This window comes from Schistocerca piceifrons, chromosome 5 (assembly GCF_021461385.2).
Source record: "Schistocerca piceifrons isolate TAMUIC-IGC-003096 chromosome 5, iqSchPice1.1, whole genome shotgun sequence".
NCBI classification, from domain to species: Eukaryota; Metazoa; Arthropoda; class Insecta; order Orthoptera; family Acrididae; genus Schistocerca; species Schistocerca piceifrons.
Window position 1 is genome coordinate 335725270 of NC_060142.1, and position 21352 is coordinate 335746621.

Sequence of the window (21352 nt, forward strand, 5' to 3'; positions counted from 1 at the left end):
AGGTTAAGTTCAGGTACTGTGATTATTTAAATTAATATCTAATATTTAGCTATTCTAATCCATATGACAGTTTAATAACATATTTTGACTCATTATTTTTCATATCATCGTTATACCTATTTTTTCTTCTTTATATAACAATACCTTATGTATAATTGGTTTTATGTGAGTGCAGTTGTTTGCATAATTAGTTATACGTAGTTTTTGTATTTTGTAAATGTGGCCTTATGCCATCCATGTGCACCACCTGGTTGCCTTGTGCCACACTATACACGGTGTTCGCATCTTGATCTGTCACAGTAATATTTGTGGGTAGGAAATGGACCTTGTGCCATGTGCAGCTCAAGCTCAAACTGCATTTATTTTGTAATCTTGGCTTTATTTTGTACTGCTGTGTGGAGTCAGCTTGTGAGCTCAAGGTAACATGTGATAGTCGTCGAAATTTTTTCGTCACGTTCTTGATGATATATGAGCAGTTTTCTTTTCTTTTAATGAGGTCTGCTTTGCCTTTTATATGTTTTTATGATATTGGATTGCATATCCAGTCACAGTTGCATCCATTTTCCATTTTAGATGGCTTTATCACAGATAAGTTTCATAACCAGCTATTTTTACAGAAGCTTGTAATGCTTTTAGTTCATTTTAGCTGATAGTCATACAAGATTCTAATTTGTTAGTTTCTTGTTTTTATAGACAGTCTGATGATGCCCCAAAAGGGTAAAATGCATCATTGATATTAAATTATTTCAAAACCAAGGTTGTTTTTATTCTGAATAATTGTAAACTCTTTGCGAGTACCACCCTCCCGCCAGGGAATGGAAACATGTTAAGTCTTCTTCCTCTTCCCCAGGATGGAAATCAGATTGAACAGGAGAAGATTTGATATGCTGGAGGATATTCGAGTAGAATTGGAGAGGGTATTTAAACACCTTAACAACTGAAAAACCTGAGTCGAACAAGGCCCCGGGAGTAGACAACATTCCATTAGAACTACTGACGGCCTTGGGAGAGCCAGTCCTGACAAAACTCTACCATCCAGTGAGCAAGATGTATGAGACAGGTGAAATACCCTCAGACTTCAAGAAGAATATAATAATTCCAATTCCAAAGAAATCAGGTGTTGACAGATGCGAAAATTACCGAACTATCAGTTTAATAAGTCACAGCTGCAAAATACTAACGCGAATTCTTTACAGACGAATGGAAAAACTGGTAGAAGCCGACCTCGGCGAAGATCAGTTTGGATTCCGCAGAAATGTTGGAACACGTGAGGCAATACTGACCCTACGACTTATCTTAGAAGAAAGATTAAGGAAAGGCAAACCTACATTTCTAGCATTTGTAGACTTAGAGAAAGCTTTTGACAATGTTGACTGGAATACTCTCTTTCAAATTCTAAAGATGGCAGGAGTGAAATACAGGGGGCGAAAGGCTATTTACAATTTGTACAGAAACCAGATGGCAGTTATAAGAGTCGAGGGGCCTGAAAGGGAAGCAGCGGTTGGGAAGGGAGTGAGACAGGGTTGTAGCCTGTCCTCGATGTTATTCAATCTGTATATTGAGCAAGCAGTAAAGGAAACAAAAGAAAAATTCGGAGTAGGTATTAAAGTCCACGGAGAAGAAATAAAAACGTTGAGGTTCGCCGATGACATTGTAATTCTGTCAGAGACAGCAAAGGACTTGGGAGAGCAGTTGAACGGAATGGACAGTGTCTTGAAAGGAGGATATAATATGAACATCAACAAAAGCAAAACGAGGATAATGGAATGTAGTCAAATTAAATCGGGTGATGCTGAGGGAATTAGATTAGGAAATGAGACACTTAAAGTAGTAAAGGAGTTTTGCTATTTGGGTAGCAAAATAACTGATGATGGTCGAAGTAGAGAGGATATAAAATGTAGACTGGCAATGGCAAGGAAAGTGTTTCTGAAGAAGAGAAATTTGTTAACATTGAGTATAGATTTAAGTGTCTGGAAGTGGTTTCTGAAAGTATTTGTATGGAGTGTAGCCATGCATGGAAGTGAAACATGGATGATAAATAGTTTGGACAAGAAGAGAATAGAAGCTTTCGAAATGTGGTGCTACAGAAGAATGCTGAAGATTAGATGGGTAGATCACATAACTAATGAGGAGGTATTGAATGGAATTGGGGAGAAGAGGAGTTTGTGGCACAACTTGAGAAGAAGAAGAAGGGACCGGTTGGTAGGACACGTTCTGAGGCATCAAGGGATCACAAATTTAGCATTGAAGGGGAGTGTGGAGGTAAAAATCGTAGAGGGAGACCAAGAGATGAATACACTAAGCAGATTCAGAAGGATGTAGGTTGCAGTAGGTACTGGGAGATGAAGAAGCTTGCACAGGATAGAGTAGCATGGAGAGCTGCATCAAACCAGTCTCAGGACTGAGGAAACAACAACAACAACAACTTCCAGAATACGTTTCTAAAATGGTATAATCTTTAGGTTGGTGAATTCGTTCCCAAGGGGACTACTCTCATATATCTTTTCATTTCCTTCTTTTGTTCTCTTTTCATGTTTATAAAAATAAAAATAATAAAATCACTTGACCTTTTTTAAAATTTCTTAAGTTTTTGTTAGGTACTCTTCCATACTTTGATGATGTATATTGCTGCTTAAATTACCTTCATTTATATTTGTGATATTGTATCACTGATTTTGTCTGTTTTTATTTGTTTGTTTATTTATATATTTTGGTTTGTTTGTTTTGTTTCAGCACCATTGTCGAAAGTGCGGGGCAGTTGTGTGTGGTCCTTGTTCTAACAAAAGATTTCTTTTGCCAAACCAGTCATCAAAACCTCTTAGAGTGTGCTTGAATTGTTACGACACATTATCACGTGCAAAAACTAGACCGCCAAACAGTACAGTTTCATCACCCGACGGTTCATTCACAAAAGGTGAGTGAAAATTTGGGATGTGTGGCACATCTATTTGTACTTCTCATATGAACAGATAATGATTGTGGTTATCTTTACTTTTTTATGACCTTTGAAGTGTATGGTTTGTCCGTTGACAGTTAGTGTTTGGCTGCGTTTCGTCGAGTAGGAGGAATATAGGAGAGATTTAATAAATATATATAAATGACAATTTTCACAGCTTCTGATGGGCTCGTTGGCAACTGCGCTGTTTGGGAAAAACAAGTTACGATAAAAAAGTAAAAATAAAGACAAAGTAGAGAAACAAAATTGAGACTGATAGAAGCTGTAAATAACAATGTGTGAGGGCGGGGGGGGGGGGGGGGGGGGGATCGGGTCAGAACTCTCACTCTTAGCAAAACTATAAATTTAAAAGCAAAAATCTAAACAAGTTAACATAAACAAAGTAAACTACACCTCTGAGAAGTTGGTGAAGAATGGCAGAAAGAGTAACAGATAAATCATTGAGAAGATTGTTGACAAGTCTTCCCTTAAATTTAGGAGAAGCTATAGGGACAAACAGTTCAAGAGAAAAATCAAAACAGTATGTTGAAAATGTAGCTCCCATAAAATTCAGTCATAAGGATGTCTTACCATTTCTCCTTATGAAATTAAAAAATTATATATTCTTCCTAAAATAAGAGCTCTTCTGGGTTTGATGTTGTTTCCGACAGAGTACTAAAGACTTGTTCCCATGTAATAAACCCTGTCTTATCTGAAATCTGTAATGCACCACTAACTCAAGGCATTTTTCCAGAGAGATGTAAATATGCTATTGTTAAATCCCTCTTTCAGAAAAGTGATAGGAAGTATTTCAGTAACTATCAACCTGTTTGACTAAGGACATAGTTTTCCAAAATTTTGGAGATGATGATGTATTGAAGAATAGTATCCTACTGTGAACAACATTAATATTGTCAGTAAATCACAGTTTGGATTTCAGAAGAAATGTTCTACTGAAAATGCTATTGATACGTTCACGTGTGAAATTTTACAAACGTTAAATTCAAAATAGCACTGGTTGGTATTTTCTGTGACCTATCTATGGCATTTAACTGCACGAATTCTAATACTCTCCCAGATAAACTGAGGCTTTATGGGATTGATGGTATAGGTGGCCAATGGATGATGTCATACCAAACCAAAAGAATGCAGAAGTTGTACTTAATAATTCAACCAATGTAAGCGGGTGATAGTCTAATATACAAGAAGCAGAATTAGTTCTTTTTGCAGATGATTGATCCAAACGTATATACGGACATAGAAGAAATTATTTATAATATTAAGTATTATTGAGTAGTTTTCCACGAATGCTCTCTCTCTCTCTCTCTCTCTCTCTCTCTCTCTCTCTCTCTCTGTCTGTCTCTCTGTTTTTAAAAGATGCAACATATTCAGTTCTGTTCATCTAGAGGTACTATGCTAATGATAAGTGTAACGCATGGTGAGGAAATAATGAATATGATGGAAACTTAACAAATTATAGGTTTCCATATTGGTGAGAATTTAAACTGCGGAAACACATTTTGGAACTCCCAAAATACATAGTTCAGTCACATTTGTGCTTAGAATCATTGCAAGCCTTGGAGAGAGACAAATCAGTAAGTTGACAAATTTTGCATATTTTCATTCAGTCATGTCATCTAGAATGGTGTTCTGAGCTAACTCACCTTTAAGAAAGTAAGTCTTCCTTACTCAACAACAACAATAAAGAACAAACCACTAATAGGGCTAAACCCCCTTTTAGTGTGATTAGTGGGTTCAGGACAGAACTAATGAAGCCTCGGACAAGCGCTGTCATGGTCGGGGGCGACGCTTGAACCCTATGCCCGTCCACAATGGTAATGACACTGCTAGCCACATGGAAAATGATTTAAATCCAAATAGAGGTGTTTTGTAAGATATGCTTCCTGCAACCACTCTGGAAGGAAAACAAAGACAGAGGATGAGACGGTCAGATGAAGTTAACCGACACCTCATGTTCTGTTATTATGAAGCAACAAACTTAGGAACCGACACAACTGGATACAGATCACAAGTATACACAACATTTATTACCAGATACCCAGAATTAAAATTTTTAACAGAACAACGACTAGCTGATCAGATCCGTGTAATAATAAAAAAATAACAGGAGACCCCAGTCAGAATTAGAAAACATCAAACAACAAGTACAACAGATACTAGAACAAAATAATGTGCAATCAGAAGAAGAAACATCCCAGAGCAAACAAACAAAGAACAACAGGCATCAATTAAACAATCAGAGGAAAACGAAATCTTAAGACAGCCACCAGAACAAGCACAAATAGAACACGAAGTGACACACATGTTAGATATAGAAGAAAAATTTCAGCTGACATATATAGAATACAAAGACACAAATACAGACATTAGATCATTCTTGCATAGACCACCAAATAACCCACAAGCCAAAACAACAATAACAACTATCAACACAATCGTACACAACAAAATAAATGAAAATACCACTATGGAAGAGTTACAACTACTGATTTATATAGGAGCACTCACTACACTAAATATACACAGTAGGCAGAGATCAGAACCAACCAACACACAGAAGAAACCCACAAAACCAGTATGGCATCACAGGCTACAGATCAGAATAGAAAAACTGAGAAAAGACATTGGACAGCTAACACAATTTATAAGAAATGAAATATCAGACAAAAAACGAAAAAGGTTAGGTAAAAACTCACAACAAGAAGCGATAGAGCAATTAGATGAAAAGAAGCGGAAATTACAAGCATTGGCCAAACGTCTTAGAAGATACAAAAAAAGTGAAAATAGTAGGAAACAAAACCAAACATTCACCACAAACCAAAAGAAATTTTACCAGACAATAGATAACACACACATTAAAATAGACAATCCACCAAACATAACAGACATGGAACACTTCTGGAGCAACATATGGTCAAACCCAGCACAACATAAGACATGCACGGTGGATACAAGCAGAAACACACACATACAAGGTGATACCACAAATGCCTGAAGTGATAATTTTGCAACATGAAGTCACCTGAGCAATTAATTCTACTCACAATTGGAAAGCCCCTGGAAAAGATAAAATAGCAAATTTCTGGCTAAAGAAGTTCACTTCAACACATTCACATCTAACTAAATTATTTAACAATGATATGAATATAATAGAGGGAAACATTCCACATGAGAAAAATATATCTAAAAACAAAGATGATGAGACTTACCAAACAAAAGCGCTGGCAGGTTGATAGACACACAAACATACACACAAAATTCAAGCTTTCGCAACAAATGGTTGCTTCATCAGGAAAGAGGGAAGGAGAGGGAAAGACGAAAGGATGTGGGTTTTAAGGGAGAGGGTAAGTAGTCATTCCAATCCCGCGAGCGGAAGGACTTATCTTAGGGGGAAAAAAGACAGGTATACACTCCTGCGCGCGCGCACACACACACACACACACACACACACACACACACACACAAGCAGACATTTGTAAAGGCAAAGAGTTTGGGCAGAGATGTCAGTCGAGGCGGAAGTACAGAGGCAAACATGTTGTTGAAAGACAGGTGAGGTATGAGCGGCGGCAACTTGAAATTAGTGGAGGTTTAGGCCTGGCGGATAACGAGAAGAGAGGATATACTGAAGGGCAAGTTCCCATCTCCGGAGTTCTGACAGGTTGGTGTTAGTGGGAAGTATCCAGATAACCCGGACGGTGTAACACTGTGCCAAGATGTGCTGGGCGTGCACCAAGGCATGTTTGGCCACAGGGTGATCCTCATTACCAACAAACACTGTCTGCCTGTGTCCATTCATGCGAATGGACAGTTTGTTGCTGGTCATTCCCACATAGAAAGCTTCACAGTGTAGGCAGGTCAGATGGTAAATCACGTGGGTGCTTTCACACGTGGCTCTGCCTTTGATCGTGTACACCCTCCGGGTTACAGGACTGGAGTAGGTGGTGGTGGGGAGGGTGCATGGGACAGGTTTTACACTGGGGGCAGTTACAAGGGTAGGAGCCAGAGAGTAGGGAAGGTGGTTTGGGGATTTCATAGGGATGAACTAAGAGGTTATGAAGGTTAGGAGGACGGCGGAAAGACACTCTTGGTGGAGTGGGGAGGATTTCATGAAGGATGGATCTCATTTCAGGGCAGGATTTGAGGAAATCGTATGCCTGCTGGAGAGCCACATTCAGAGTCTGATCCAGTCCCGGAAAGTATCCTGTCACAAGTGGGGCACTTTTGGGGTTCTTCTGTGGGAGGTTCTGGGTTTGAAGGGATGAGGAAGTGGCTCTGGTTTAGACTGAAGGGAAGGGACCGTTTGATGTGGAATGGGTGGCAGCTGTCATAATGGAGGTACTGTTGCTTGTTGGTGGGTTTGATGTGGACGGACGTGTGAAGCTGGCCATTGGACAGATGGAGGTCAACGTCAAGGAAAGTGGCATGGGATTTAGAGTAGGACCAGGTGAATCAGATGGAACCAAAGGAGTTGAGGTTGGAGAGGAAATTCTGGAGTTCTTCTTCACTGTGAGTCCAGATCATGAAGATGTCATCAATAAATCTGTACCAAACTTTGGGTTTGCAGGCCTGGGTAACCAAGAAGGCTTCCTCTAAGCAACCCATGAATAGGTTGGTGTATGAGGGTGCCATCCTGGCACCCATGGCTGTTCCCTTTAATTGTTGGTATGTCTGGCCTTCAAAAGTGAAGTTGTGGGTCAGGATGAAGCTGGCTAAGGTAATGAGGAAAGAGGTTTTAGGTAGTGTGGCAGGTGATCGGCGTGAAAGGAAGTGCTCCATCGCAGCGAGGCCCTGGACGTGCGGAATATTTGTGTATAAGGAAGTGGCATCAATGGTAACAGGGATGGTTTCCGGGGGTAACAGACTGGGTAAGGATTCTAGGCGTTGGAGAAAGCGGTTGGTGTCTTTGATGAAGGATGGGAGACTGCATGTAATGGGTTGAAGGTGTTGATCTACGTAGGCAGAGATTTGTTCTGTGGGGGCTTGGTTACCAGCTACAATGGGGTGGGGCGGGATGATTGGGTTTGTGAATTTTAAGAAGAAGGTAGAAGGTAGGGGTGCGGGATGTCGGTGGGGTCAGGAGGTTGATGGAGTCAGGTGAAAGGTTTTGTAGGGGGCCTAAGGTTCTGAGGATTCCTTGAAGCTTCGCCTGGACATCAGGAGTGGGATTATGTTGGCAAACTTTGTATGTGGTGTTGTCTGAAAGCTGACGCAGTCCCTCAGCCACATACTCCCGACGATCAAGTACCACTGTCGTGGAACCCTTGTCCGCCGGAAGAATGACGATGGAACGGTCAGCTTTCAGATCACGGATAGCTTGGGCTTCAGCAGTGGTGATGTTGGGAGTAGGATTAAGGTTTTTTAAGAAGAATTGAGAGGCAAGGCTGGAAGTCAGAAATTCCTGGAAGGTTTGGAGGGGGTGATTTTGAGAAAGAGGAGGTGGGTCCCGCTGTGATGGAGGACGGAACTGTTCCAGGCAGGGTTCAATTTGGATAGTTTCTTGGGGAGTTCGATCATTAGGAGTAGGATTAGGATCATTTTTCTTCGTGGCAAAGTGATATTTCCAGCAGAGAGTAAGAGTGTAGGACAGTAAATCTTTGACGAGGGCTGTTTGGTTGAATCTGGGAGTGGGGCTGAAGGTGAGGCCTTTGGATAGGACAGAGGTTTCGGTTTGGGAGATAGGTTTGGAGGAAAGGTTAACTACTGAATTAGGGTGTTGTGGTTCCAGATTGTGTTGATTGGAATTTTGAGGTTTTGGAGGGAGTGGAGCTGGAAGTGGGAGATTGAGTAGATGGGAGAGACTGGGTTTGTGTGCAATGAGAGGAGGTTGAGGTTTGCTGGAAAGGTTGTGAAGGGTGAGTGAGTTGCCTTTCCGGAGGTGGGAAACCAGGAGATTGGATAGTTTTTTAAGGTGGACGGTGGCATGCTGTTGTAATTTGCGGTTTGCCTGTTGGAGGATGCTCTGAACAGCCGGTGTGGATGTCCGAGAGGAAAGGTTGAGGACTTTTATTAAGGATAGGAGTTGACGGGTGTGTTCATTGGCTGAGTTGATGTGTAGGTGAAGGATTAGGTGGGTGAGGGCAATGGATTGTTCAGTTTGGAACTGGTATAGGGACTGGTGGAAAGAAGGGTTGCAGCCAGAGATGGGAACTTTAAGTGTGAGGCCTTTGGGGGTAACGCCAAATGTCAGACAAGCCTGAGAAAATAAAATATGGGAGTGTAATCTGGCTAGGGCGAAGGCATGTTTGCGGAGAGAATGTAAATAAAACGTAACGGAGTCGTTGTGGGGGTGTTGTGAGGGTGACATGGTATTAGAAGGTGGAAAGTGTAACATAGGCTGAAATGAAAATGAAAATAAAAATATATGGGGAGAGATAAAGGTGAACTAGAAAGCAACAGGAGATCTGGTGTGAAAAAAGGCGAAAAAGTGTTGGTTAGAACTGGGCTATGTTGATCCTGTGGTGAACTTGGGTTGGTAGACAACAATGTGCATAAAGGTTAGGTGGTTGTGTTGCCACCCAAACACGTTAAAGGGTGGAGAAATTCGGGAAAATTTCGAAAAAACTACGTGTAAATGTATTAAAGGGAGTGGTTTTGTGGAGACAGATTATGAAAATGAGGCTAACAATTGTCTGACGAAGAAATAATGACGTTAAAACCTGTGGGAAGCGGCTAAAAATGATCAGTGATGTGAGAAAAACGGAAATGGAAATCCCGAAATGGTTGTTTAATAGGTGAAAGGAACTGTTTGTGAACTAGAAATGGTGGATTTTATAGCAGCGGTAGTGTTGAAAGCGGAAAAAATTTTTTTTGGTTATGGTTTGGAAGTGGGTTACGTATTATTACGTATTATTGAGTATATATCGGCGGGATAAAATTGTATAGTAGATTACGGTAAAAAGGAGAAGGTGAATACAAAGTGAAACCACTGGCAAAAAACAGAAAGACAAAATAAGACGACAGAAAAGATTTCGAAATGCAACAGTGACAATAACAAACGTAATTGTTGGGTTCAAATTAATTATATGAATATAATAGAGGGAAACATTACACATGGGAAAAATATATCTAAAAACAAAGATGATGAGACTTACCAAACAAAAGCTCCTGACCCCACTGACACCCCGCACCCCTACCTTCTACTTTCTTCCTAAAATTCACAAATGCAATTATCCCGGCCACCCCATTGTAGCTGGTTACCAAGCCCCCACAGAACGTATCTCTGCCTACGTAGATCAACACCTTCAACCCATTACATGCAGTCTCCCATCCTTCATCTAAGACACCAACCACTTTCTCGAACGCCTAGAATCCTTGTAACCATTGATGCCACTTCCTTATACACAAATATTCCGCACGTCGAGGGCCTCGCTGCGATGGAGCACTTCCTTTCACGCTGATCACCTGCCACACTACCTAAAACCTCTTTCCTCATTACCTTAGCCAGCTTTATCCTGACCCACAACTTCTTCACTTTTGAAGGCCAGACATACCAACAATTAAAGGGAACAACCATGGGTGCCAGGATGGCACCCTCATACGCCAACCTATTCATGGGTTGCTTAGAGGAAGCCTTCTTGGTTACCCAGGCCTGCAAACCCAAAGTTTGGTACAGATTTATTGAAGACATCTTCATGATCTGGACTCACAGTGAAGAAGAACTCCAGAATTTCCTCTCCAACCTCAACTCCTTTGGTTCCATCAGATTCATCACCTGGTCCTACTCCAAATCCCATGCCACTTCCCTTGACGTTTACCTCCACCTGTCCAATGGCCAGCTTCACACGTCCGTCCACATCAAACCCACCAACAAGCAACAGTACCTCCATTATGACAGCTGCCACCCATTCCACATCAAACGGTCCCTTCCCTACAGCCTAGGTCTTCGTGGCAAACGAATCTGCTCCAGTCCGGAATCCCTGAACCATTACACCAACAACCTGAAAACAGCCTTCGCATCCTGCAACTACCCTCCCGACCTGGTACAGAAGCAAATAACCAGAGCCACTTCCTCATACCTTCAAACCCAGAACCTCCCACAGAAGAACCACGAAAGTGCCCCACTTGTGACAGGATCAGACTCTGAATGTGGCTCTCCAGCAGGGATACGACTTCCTCAAATCCTGCCCTGAAATGAGATCCATCCTTCATGAAATCCTCTTCACTCCACCAAGAGTGTCTTTCCGCCATCCACCTAACCTTCGTAACCTCTTAGTTCATCCCTATGAAATCCCAAAACCACCTTCCCTACCCTCTGGCTCCTACCCTTGTGACCGCCCCCAGTGTAAAACCTGTCCCATGCACCCTCCCACCAACATCTACTCCAGTCCTGTAACCCGGAAGGTGTACACGATCAAAGGCAGAGCCACGTGTGAAAGCACCCACGTGATTTACCAACTGACCTGCCTACACTGTGAAGCTTTCTATGTGGGAATGACCAGCAACAAACTGTCCATTTGCATGAATGGGCACAGGCAGACAGTGTTTGTTCGTAATGACGAGCACCCTGTGGCTAAACATGTCTTGGTGCATGCCCAGCACATCTTGGCACAGTGTTACACCATCCGTGTTATCTGGATACTTATCTGGATACTTCCCACTAACACCAACCTGTCAGAACTCCGGAGATGGGAACTTGCCCTTCAGTATATCCTCTCTCCTCATTATCTGCCAGGCCTCAACCTCCACTAATTTCAAGTTGCCGCCGCTCATACCTCACCTGTCTTTCAACAACATCTTTGTCTCTTTACTTCCGCCTCGACTGACATCTCTGCCCAAACTCTTTGCCTTTACAAATGTCTGCTTGTGTCTGTGTATGTGCGGATGGATATGTGTGTGTGTGGGAGTGTATACCTGTCCTTTTTTCCCCCCTAAGGTAAGTCCTTCCGCTCGCGGGATTGGAATGACTCCTTACCCTCTCCCTTAAAACCCACATCCTTTCGTCTTTCCCTCTCCTTCCCTCTTTCATGATGAAGCAACCATTTGTTGCGAAAGCTTGAATTTTGTGTGTATGTTTGTGTTTGTTTGTGTGTCTATCGACCTGCCAGCGCTTTTGTTTGGTAAGTCTCATCATCTTTGTTTTTAGATATAAATTATTTAACAGTTACATTGCACACCCATACACATTCCCTGATACACTTACACATGGAATAACTTATCTGAAACTTAAAGATCAAGCAGACACAGCAAACCCAGCTAAATATCGCCCCATTACATGCCTACCAACAATATACAAAATATTAACTTCAGTCATTACACAGAAATTAATGACACATACAACACAGAACAAAATTATAAATGAAGAACAAAAAGGCTGTTGCAAAGGAGCACGAGGATGTAAAGAGCAACTAATAATAGATGCAGAGGTGACATATCAAGCTAAAACTAAACAAAGGTCGCTACACTACGCATACATTGATTACCAAAAAGCTTTTGATAGTGTACCCCACTCATGTTTACTACAAATATTAAAATTGGAAAACCACACTTAATATCCAAACAAATTCAAACAATATCACATCACAGCCAATACAGATTAAGTGTGGAATATACCAAGGAGACTCATTAAGTTCCTTTTGGTTCTGCCTTGCTCTGAACCCACTATCCAACATGCTAAATAATACAAATTATGGATATAATATTACTGGAACATACCCACACAAAATCACACATTTGCTATACATGGATGATCTAAAACTACTGGCAGCAACAAATCAACAACTCAACCAATTACTAAAGATAACAGAAGTATTCAGCAATGATATAAATATGGCTTTTGGAACAGACAAATGTAAGAAAAATAGCATAGTCAAGGGAAAACACAGTAAACAAGGAGATTACATATTGGATAATCACAACGACTGCATAGAAGCGATGGAAAAAACAGATGCCTATAAATATCTAGGATACAGACAAAAAATAGGAATAGATAATACAAATATTAAAGAAGAACTAAAAGAAAAATATTGACAGAGACTAACAAAAATACTGAAAACATAATTGACTGCAAGAAACAAGACAAAAGCTATAAATACTTATGCTCTACCAATATTGACCTACTCATTTGGAGTAGTGAAATGGAGTAACACAGACCTAGAAGCACTCGATACACTTACACCATCACAATGCCACAAATATAGAATACATCATATACATTCAGCAACAGAAAGATTCACATTAAGCAGAAAGGAAGAAGGAAGGGGACTTATTGACATAAAAAACCTACATTATGGACAGGTAGACAATTTAAGAAAAGTCTTTATAGAACGACCAGAAACTAGCAAAATACACAAAGCAATCACTCATATAAATACATCGGCTACACCTCTGCAATTTCATAACCACTTCTACAACCATTTAGATCACATAACATCAACAGATACGAAGAAAGTAAATTGGAAAAAGGAAACACTACATGGCAAACACCCGTATCATCTAACACAGCCACGCATCGATCAAGACGCATCCAACACATGGCTAAGAAAAGGCAATATATACAGTGAGACGGAAGGATTCATGATTGCAATACAGGATCAAACAATAAACACCAGATATTACAGCAAGCATATTATTAAAGATCCCAATACCACAACAGATAAATGCAGACTTTGCAAACAACAAATAGAAACAGTAGATCACATCACAAGTGGATGTACAATACTAGGAAATACAGAGTACACCAGAAGACATGACAATGTAGCAAAAATAACAAGTCAACAACTTGCCATACAATATAAACTAATAAAACATGTTCCCACATACAAGTATGCACCACAAAATGTACTGGAGAATGATGAATACAAATTATACTGGAACAGAACCATTATAACAGATAAGACACCACCACATAACAAACCTGACATCATACTCATCATTAAAAAGAAGAAATTAACACAACTAATCGAATATCCATACCCAATACAACAAATATACAGAAGAAAACAGAAGAAAAAATTGAAAAATACATCCAACTGGCTGAGGAAGTCAAAGACATGTGGCATCAGGATAAAGTTGACATCGTACCAATTATACTATCAACTACAGGAGTCATACTACACAATATCCACCAGTACATCAACGCAATACAGCTACATCCAAACGTATATATATATACAACTACAGAAATCTGTAATTATTGATACATGTTCAAATACCCGAAAGTTCCTAAATGCAATGTAACATATACCGTACAGTTAAAAGGAAGTCACGCTTGATCAAGGTTCGCGTCACTTTCCATTTTTAATCATACATAATGTCTGAGAAAGGAAAGAAATAATAATAGTAATAAGTGGTGCTCACCCAAGATCCTCTTGTAGATATCTGTTTAAGATCTCAGGCATTTTGACTTCTGCTTCACAAAATATTTATTCCCTCAGGAAGTTTACGGTAAATAATTGTTGGAGTAGAATAAACAGTCATATTACACACATTAGTATTTATTGTACAAAAAACTGTGTGCACCATTAAACCCTTCGTTTTAGCGGAACATGGCTTCTTGAATCTTGGTTATCTTTTTAAACAACAACCACATCAAAGGTAATCCAGTCACAAAAATGGAACAAATAAAGATGTTGTCTGCTTCTACCCTCAGAATGATACCTAGAAAGTAAACCTAATCACATGCTTGGTACACAAATAATGAAAGGAATGAAGTCTACTGCTCACCATACAGCTGAGCGCACAGATAAGACTGGGGAGGGGGGGGGGGGGGGGGGGGGGAATATGAGAAGGGTGTCAAAGGCCAACAAAGAGACAAAAGAATGCTGGTTAGTCCTAAGCTCCTAAGCTGTCAGTACCACAGTCCCTACTTCCTCCAGCGGAAAAAATGGTGTAGCATTGGAAACAGAAAGAGGGCATGTAGCTCACTGAAGATATTAGTTAAAAATGAGTTAACATAAGCAAGGTGGAAACAAAGGGGGAACGGAAGAAATAGTAAAATAACAACTGATCCAGAAATGAAGAAATGATGTGTTCTTATAATAAAGTGTAACCTGTAATATTGATGAAAATCACCATTTTAATTGAGAAGGAGAGAAAGCAGTAAGATAAGTAATGCTCCTTACAGTGACTGCAATAGCTTAAACTTTAGTGTAAAGGAAAAAAAAAAAATGGACAGTGGGGTTAAAGCAGTTCCTGGAACAGGAAGATCTATTGAATGGAAACTTGCTGTATTTATACATTTTATGTTTTGTTTTTACTCTACGTCATTGATCCTTTTGCACTAGGAAGGCAGTATTGTACTTGTGACCATGTTGTCTTTTAGAATACTACAAAGTGATGGCATATTGCTTGTCTGACTTTGTTGAAGACTATGCATATTTTGAATATTTAAGGTGATAAAATATATCCATTGGTTTTATTTGTCTGTTTTGCCAGTGCTCAGATTGATCTGTAGTTATGACAATACAGTATTTTTGTTGATAGTTACAACCTCATCTAGAAGTGTGCAAAAACTGGCATCGCAGGAGCATTTTCATTGAAAACTCCTGTCTATGTTGGATAAGCTGTCTGTTGTAAGCTTAAATTTCCATTTTATTTCTCTTTACTACTTTGTAGCTGCATTATTTATTTTTAACCTCATCTACCCCAGTGCAAGGGCTTTTTCAGTTACTTCATTTCTTCTCACTGGAAACCCTGTCCACCCCCCACAGTTCCTACCCCATTATCAAAAATATTATCTGCCTCATTTCTCCCTCTTGTATTTCTTTGCATTGCTTAATGTTGTACACTATTTCAGCAGGTCAACATTTTTAGGACGTATTGGTTTGATTGGGAAGAGAGAATGGCAAACTGGCCATGGTTGCTAGCTTCAGTCTCCAAGTAGTATTAGGTTCATGCAAGGGTAGTGTTCTGATTTATGCTGTGGTTATTACTTTACTACACAGTATTGAATTACTGATGAAATAAATAACAGCTAGTGTAATTGTGCCGTTCCTCAGTATAAAACTCTGGTTGTTATATATAATTATTTCTTGAAAAATGTTGTTGTCCGTATGGGTATCTCGGTGAAAATGAGAGGTTAAATAAATGTTCATAATACAGGGATATGCCCAGAACATTTCCTTCCTAAGGTTTGCATGTAGGATTAGAAACACAGGATGGTGTATCTTGCCTCTAAGTAAGACATGGAAACTGAATGCTGTCCTTCCTCAGAAAATACGTACTGTAACATAGAACTCAGATTCTAGTAGTGCAGGATATGAGAGTGTGAATTAATTTATTATTTATGTTAAAGAAACATAAAGCAACACTTTTCAAAGTGAAATTACATATGTATGATTCATGTATATTAAATGTGTAATTTTTGTACTTGTTACTAATAGTGTGTTACTGAGAGCCCATAGTACATCCTTGAGCTTAACCTTTACCAATAGGTCATTACAGAAAGAGAACATATGTGGATATGAGATCTGTGTGAGGCAGAGGGTGGAGTAGTGGTGGCAGGGGGGGGGGGGGGGGGATGTTAGCCTAGAGTATGGTTGTCTAAAGTAAGTGCTTACTGCATTGGTAATTTCAAGGATTCCTCATCTTCAAACAAATGTTGCAAATATGAACAATATATGTTCAAAATTTTGCAGTAAATAAAAAGTTTTTATAAATTACTGTGTTTAAGAATTGCATAAAAATTGTAGATTATTCCATATAAAAATATCTTTTTAAAGTGCTAGAAGACTGCCTTTTCTTTCTATAGCTGTAGCTTTACAAACGTCCAAAATTTTTCTTAAAATATTCTCCTTGATTTTAAACTGAGATTATATGCATTTCTCAGAAAAGTCTTCTAAACTTTGAGAAGTTGTTTAGTAGTTCAATGAAAATAACTTTATCTTTTGCTCATATTTCACATTGTATATTACGAGGGTTGCCCAGAAAGCAATGCACTGCATTTTTTTCCTCAGCTAACAACAAAGCTACGAATGTGAAACATTACATATGTATTATTTGAAATCTCGTGAGTGCACCAAGTTTTTGTCACTTTTGACAGAAAGCATAGTTGCAGGGCAGTTTCAAAATGGCCTCTGTAGGTGATGTACGTTACAAGCAATAAACTGTAGGGAATATTCACAAACACTTGTTGCGAAGTCTATGGAGCATCCACTATCGACAGAAGTACAGTTAGTCGCTGGGCATGGAGGGTGTGGTCATCAGAAGGCAGTTTGGCAGAGCTCCACTATTTGCAGCAGTCAGGGACACCATCCACGACTGTCACACCTGGCATATTGCAGCGAGCTGATGTTGTCATTCGTGAGGACAGACACATAAAGACTTGATGGTTGGTGCTGCATCTGTCAATCAGCAATGGAAATGTGGATGCAATTATCCACACTCTTGGGTATTCAAAAGTGTGTGCAAGATGTGTCCCATGGTGTCTAATGGTGGAGCACAAATTGCACAGAAAAAACATTTGTTTTGATTTGTTGCAACATTTTGAAGCTGAGAGAGAGGCCTTCTTCTCCCGAATTGTGAGAGTTGATGAAACCTGGGTTCACCAATTTGAGACCGAGACAAAATGACAGTCGATGGAATGGTGCCATTCCAACTCCTCACAGAAGAAAAAATTCAATGCAACTGCTTCCACTGGTAAGGTCATGATCATCATGTTCTGAGACTGTGAAGGTGTGATTCTCATTAATGTGATGCCAAGAGGCGTTGCCATTAATTCAGAAGCATATGTCAACACAGTAACAAAACTCAAGATGCGTTTCCGGCAACTTTGGCGCCACAGCAACCCAGGAGATGTTTTGCTGCAACACGATAACGCTTAGTGGCACACAAGTCTGAAGACTGTTGAACACATCACAAAACAGGGTTGGACAGTGTTACCCCATCCACCCTACAGCTCTGACCTAGCCCCCCCCCCCCTCCCCCCCGACCTAGCCCCCTCGGACTTACGCTTGTTTGGGCCACTAAAGGACGCCATTCATGCAAAACATTTTGAGGATGATGAGGTGGTGATTCACGTAGTGAAGCACTGACTCCGCCACCAGGACAAGGATTGGTACCGATAGGGCATACATGCGCTTGTTGCGTGCTGGAGGAAGGCCATAAAATGGGATGGAGATTACGTGGGAAAATAGGGTGTATAGATGAAACCCCATTCTTTAGTGTGTGTAATTCTCATTATGTTCAATAAAGAATTGTTGAAGGAAAAAAAAAATTATGGTGCATTGCTTTATGGGCAACCTCCTCTGTAATGTAAAAATAACAGTGCAGCCATTCTAACAGTTTGGTATAAATAACAAATAATATTCCATTATGTCTCCGAGATATGAAATGTAAGTGAAAGATCATCCTCATGATGATTCCTCAGATCTTGTGTTAACTTCTTTGTGGTGATCATGATAACTGACAAAACTAGACATTCATCGTTTTTGCTGCCTTGATACAAGCAAAAGATGTAATGCATTGTCTAGCTCGTTTCCATTTTTCTTGTTATTTTTTGTAAGATTGTCAGAGATTCTTGTGTTCTTGGGAAATGCGTCCTCGGTGCAATGTGTTGTGCTGCCATTGACTTTCCAAGTTTCTCCAAGAATATTCTTCTTCTAGTCAATTTTCTTGCATTCCAATTAGGGCAAATCAAAGTCCACTAGACATATGCTTTCTGGTAGATATCACGAAAATTGTGGAAAACTATCATGGCCACCTATTGGCTTTTCATGTTTATGTTATGTTCATGTCATTTATGTTTGTTATGTTCATGTCAGCTGATAATGTATATGCACAGCCTCTTTTGTTGAAATATGATCCAGAATCATTTTTGGCTTCTTAGTAGTCCTGTTACTGATTGTTTCATCAACGTGGTGGAGTGTGCTTGTTAGTACAACATTCTTATTTCCTGTAGCAATATACAAAACCACTATAGTGTCATTTGTGATGTAAAATGAAGAGCTTTGAGCTTCATTGTCATCGGTCATATTGTGTGGAAGCTCTAGTTTATTTTTCTGTGTAGTTCCACACATTGTTAATTTCCTTTTCAGGAGCAACTGTCCCAAATTGTGTGATGTAAAAAAAGTTTCATGTGTGATATTCTGATCTCACAGCTTGGAAGAAAGATCAGCAACTACCCTTATTCTCTAATTTTTTTCTGGAGTCTTTCTGCTTTTCTTTCTTGTATAAAGTTTTGCTTGTAGTACATATGAAGTTTTTCTGTCACACAGTGTCCATATTTTTTACCTCTTATTTTGCTGATTTGCTTGAGATTATACTGTTTGAATTGTCAGCAACCTCCAAATACTACTAACTGTTTGTCGAGAGTAATGTTTTCTCTTCAGTTATAGAACATAGGGAGGACTTCTACCCACTTCTTCCAAATACTATGAATTGCAGCAAGTTTATTGGTACACCGTCTTTCCTCTATGTTGGATATCTTATCAAATCACAGGACATGTGATATCTTAAAGAATGTTTCATTGGACATGGTTGCTTGAAATATGTTCTGTCCAGTATCCTTATCTTATAAAACTTTTCTAGATTCAGCATACGATCAATATACTGGAATACTGGAATAAAAGCCCTAAGTATGCGCGAAAAATAGAATCATCAGTGATTGTCCATTGTTGACGATAAACTCATCACCTATCAGTATTTGGTGCCTCTATTATTTTATTTTGGAGCACTGTACAAAATACTACTTCAAATGAACTTTTTATGTCACTTATCCTGCCGGTTGCATATCGGTAACTCCTGGGGTATTCTTAATGATGTTAGAAGCTGATAGGCAGCCATGTTGTGCTAATGATATAACTGCTATTCTGTATTCCCACTGTAAATTCTATACAGGCTTTGGACTGTCATCAGAACTCTTGCTTTCACTTGTGTCACTAACATGATTAAACTCTGAAAAAGTTCCTTCATCAGTTGATGCATGTACTAATTCTTCCAACTCAACATCTGTCAGTTATGTAATTGCCATGGTGTCAGAATTCAAACTGGCCAGAAACAATAAAGATTCAAATAATTAACAAGTATCATGCATGCCGACTGTGGGTGCACCGAGGCTTGACCGCTCACATACATAATCTTGTGTTTGCCACACCCACAAAATTTGTAGTTTGATAAAAACAAAAGAAAATACATCTTTCTCACTTGCCTTTATCAAAAAGTGATGGACTATTAAAACACTGAGATGGTAGTTAAAATTTCTGACCCATAAAACATATCTGTTCATTTCAGATGTCTTTGTGCAAAGGGAACTGAACAACACACTATCGCTTTCCTTGCCTTTGTATGGCCAAGTCAAAGACACTCTCTAAAGTAAAAGTCATACTATACTGGGAATGAAATCCCATCTTTTCGGCTTGCTTTCACATTTCCTTACAAGTGCGCTACGATACATTCTCTCCATTCATCAACAATTGTTTTAAAATATCTGCTTGCCAATATTGAGCAGTGATAAAGAATAATCCAATATCCATTGAGACAGTGGCTTTGAAGGGCACCGGAGCTTATATTGTAGCCTGAAGGGGTGTTACCACTTTAAAGCTGATACAAACAAGAGGGTCTACTGACGGGATGCGTGGAGCAAAAGCTCGTCACTGGCAGAAATTTTCTTAGTTTTCAAACGCTGCGCGGTTACTAGACACCTGTGGAAAGCTGAAACACAATGTTGAGTATTGCTTCTATATCTACTTTCAAATTCGAACAGTTCCTCACTCACTATGGATAAATTCGTCATACATTTGTCATCATCATCACAGGTGGATATTACTAACACCGACAATAGTGAAAAGCATGCCCAGACAAAAAATAAGGAACCTGAGAATGTGTCTTCTTCCACTTGCTGTACTACATCAGCAAGAAACTGTCAGGCAGGCCATACCACGAAGGATGGAAAAACACATTTCCTTGGATTTATTACAACAAAGACTTGGACAAAGCATTCTTTAGTGTGTGTAAAAATGCTTTTATTTCCAGTATAGTGTTCCATCGGCAACTACTACTTCTGCTGACAGGGATTTGTGTAATGCATTTGTTCAAAATGGATTTTCTCAATGGCAAGAGGCAATTGTATGTTTCAGAGTTCATGAAAACTCTACACTTCACCATTCATCCTGGCTGCTCTGGTAACTACGAAACAAGGTACCAATGTGTCATCCCTTATCTCAACACATAAATAGATACGAAAAATGGACGCAAGGTGATTTTAAAGACAATAACGTCCGTCCAGTTTTTAAATCGGCAATGAATAGCAATTCGTGATCACACAAATGAAGCATGAAATATTCATTAGTGGCTACTGCTTAGAGGAGAAAATGCTCCTGACTTGAAATCTTGGCTACAGCGAACTTCATATAAGTGGGTTTCTCACAATATATTGAATGAAATTGTCTCATTATCTAGCGATGAACAAGAAAACATTGTGAAATCTATTGAGGGGGCACTATATTTTTCTCTTATTGTAGA

At 39.6% G+C, this 21352-nt stretch overlaps 1 protein-coding gene across 2 annotated transcripts in view; it reads left to right on the top strand.

The window, feature by feature from the left end:
• The window catches only part of LOC124798430 (pleckstrin homology domain-containing family F member 2), a 138732-nt gene that overhangs the window by 80336 nt on the left and 37044 nt on the right, over positions 1-21352 (top strand). For both annotated transcript variants that reach the window (XM_047261839.1, XM_047261838.1), the window contains exon 7: positions 2734-2914. In XM_047261839.1, the coding sequence (XP_047117795.1) occupies positions 2734-2914 (181 nt within the window). The remainder of the gene's footprint in view (positions 1-2733; positions 2915-21352) is intronic.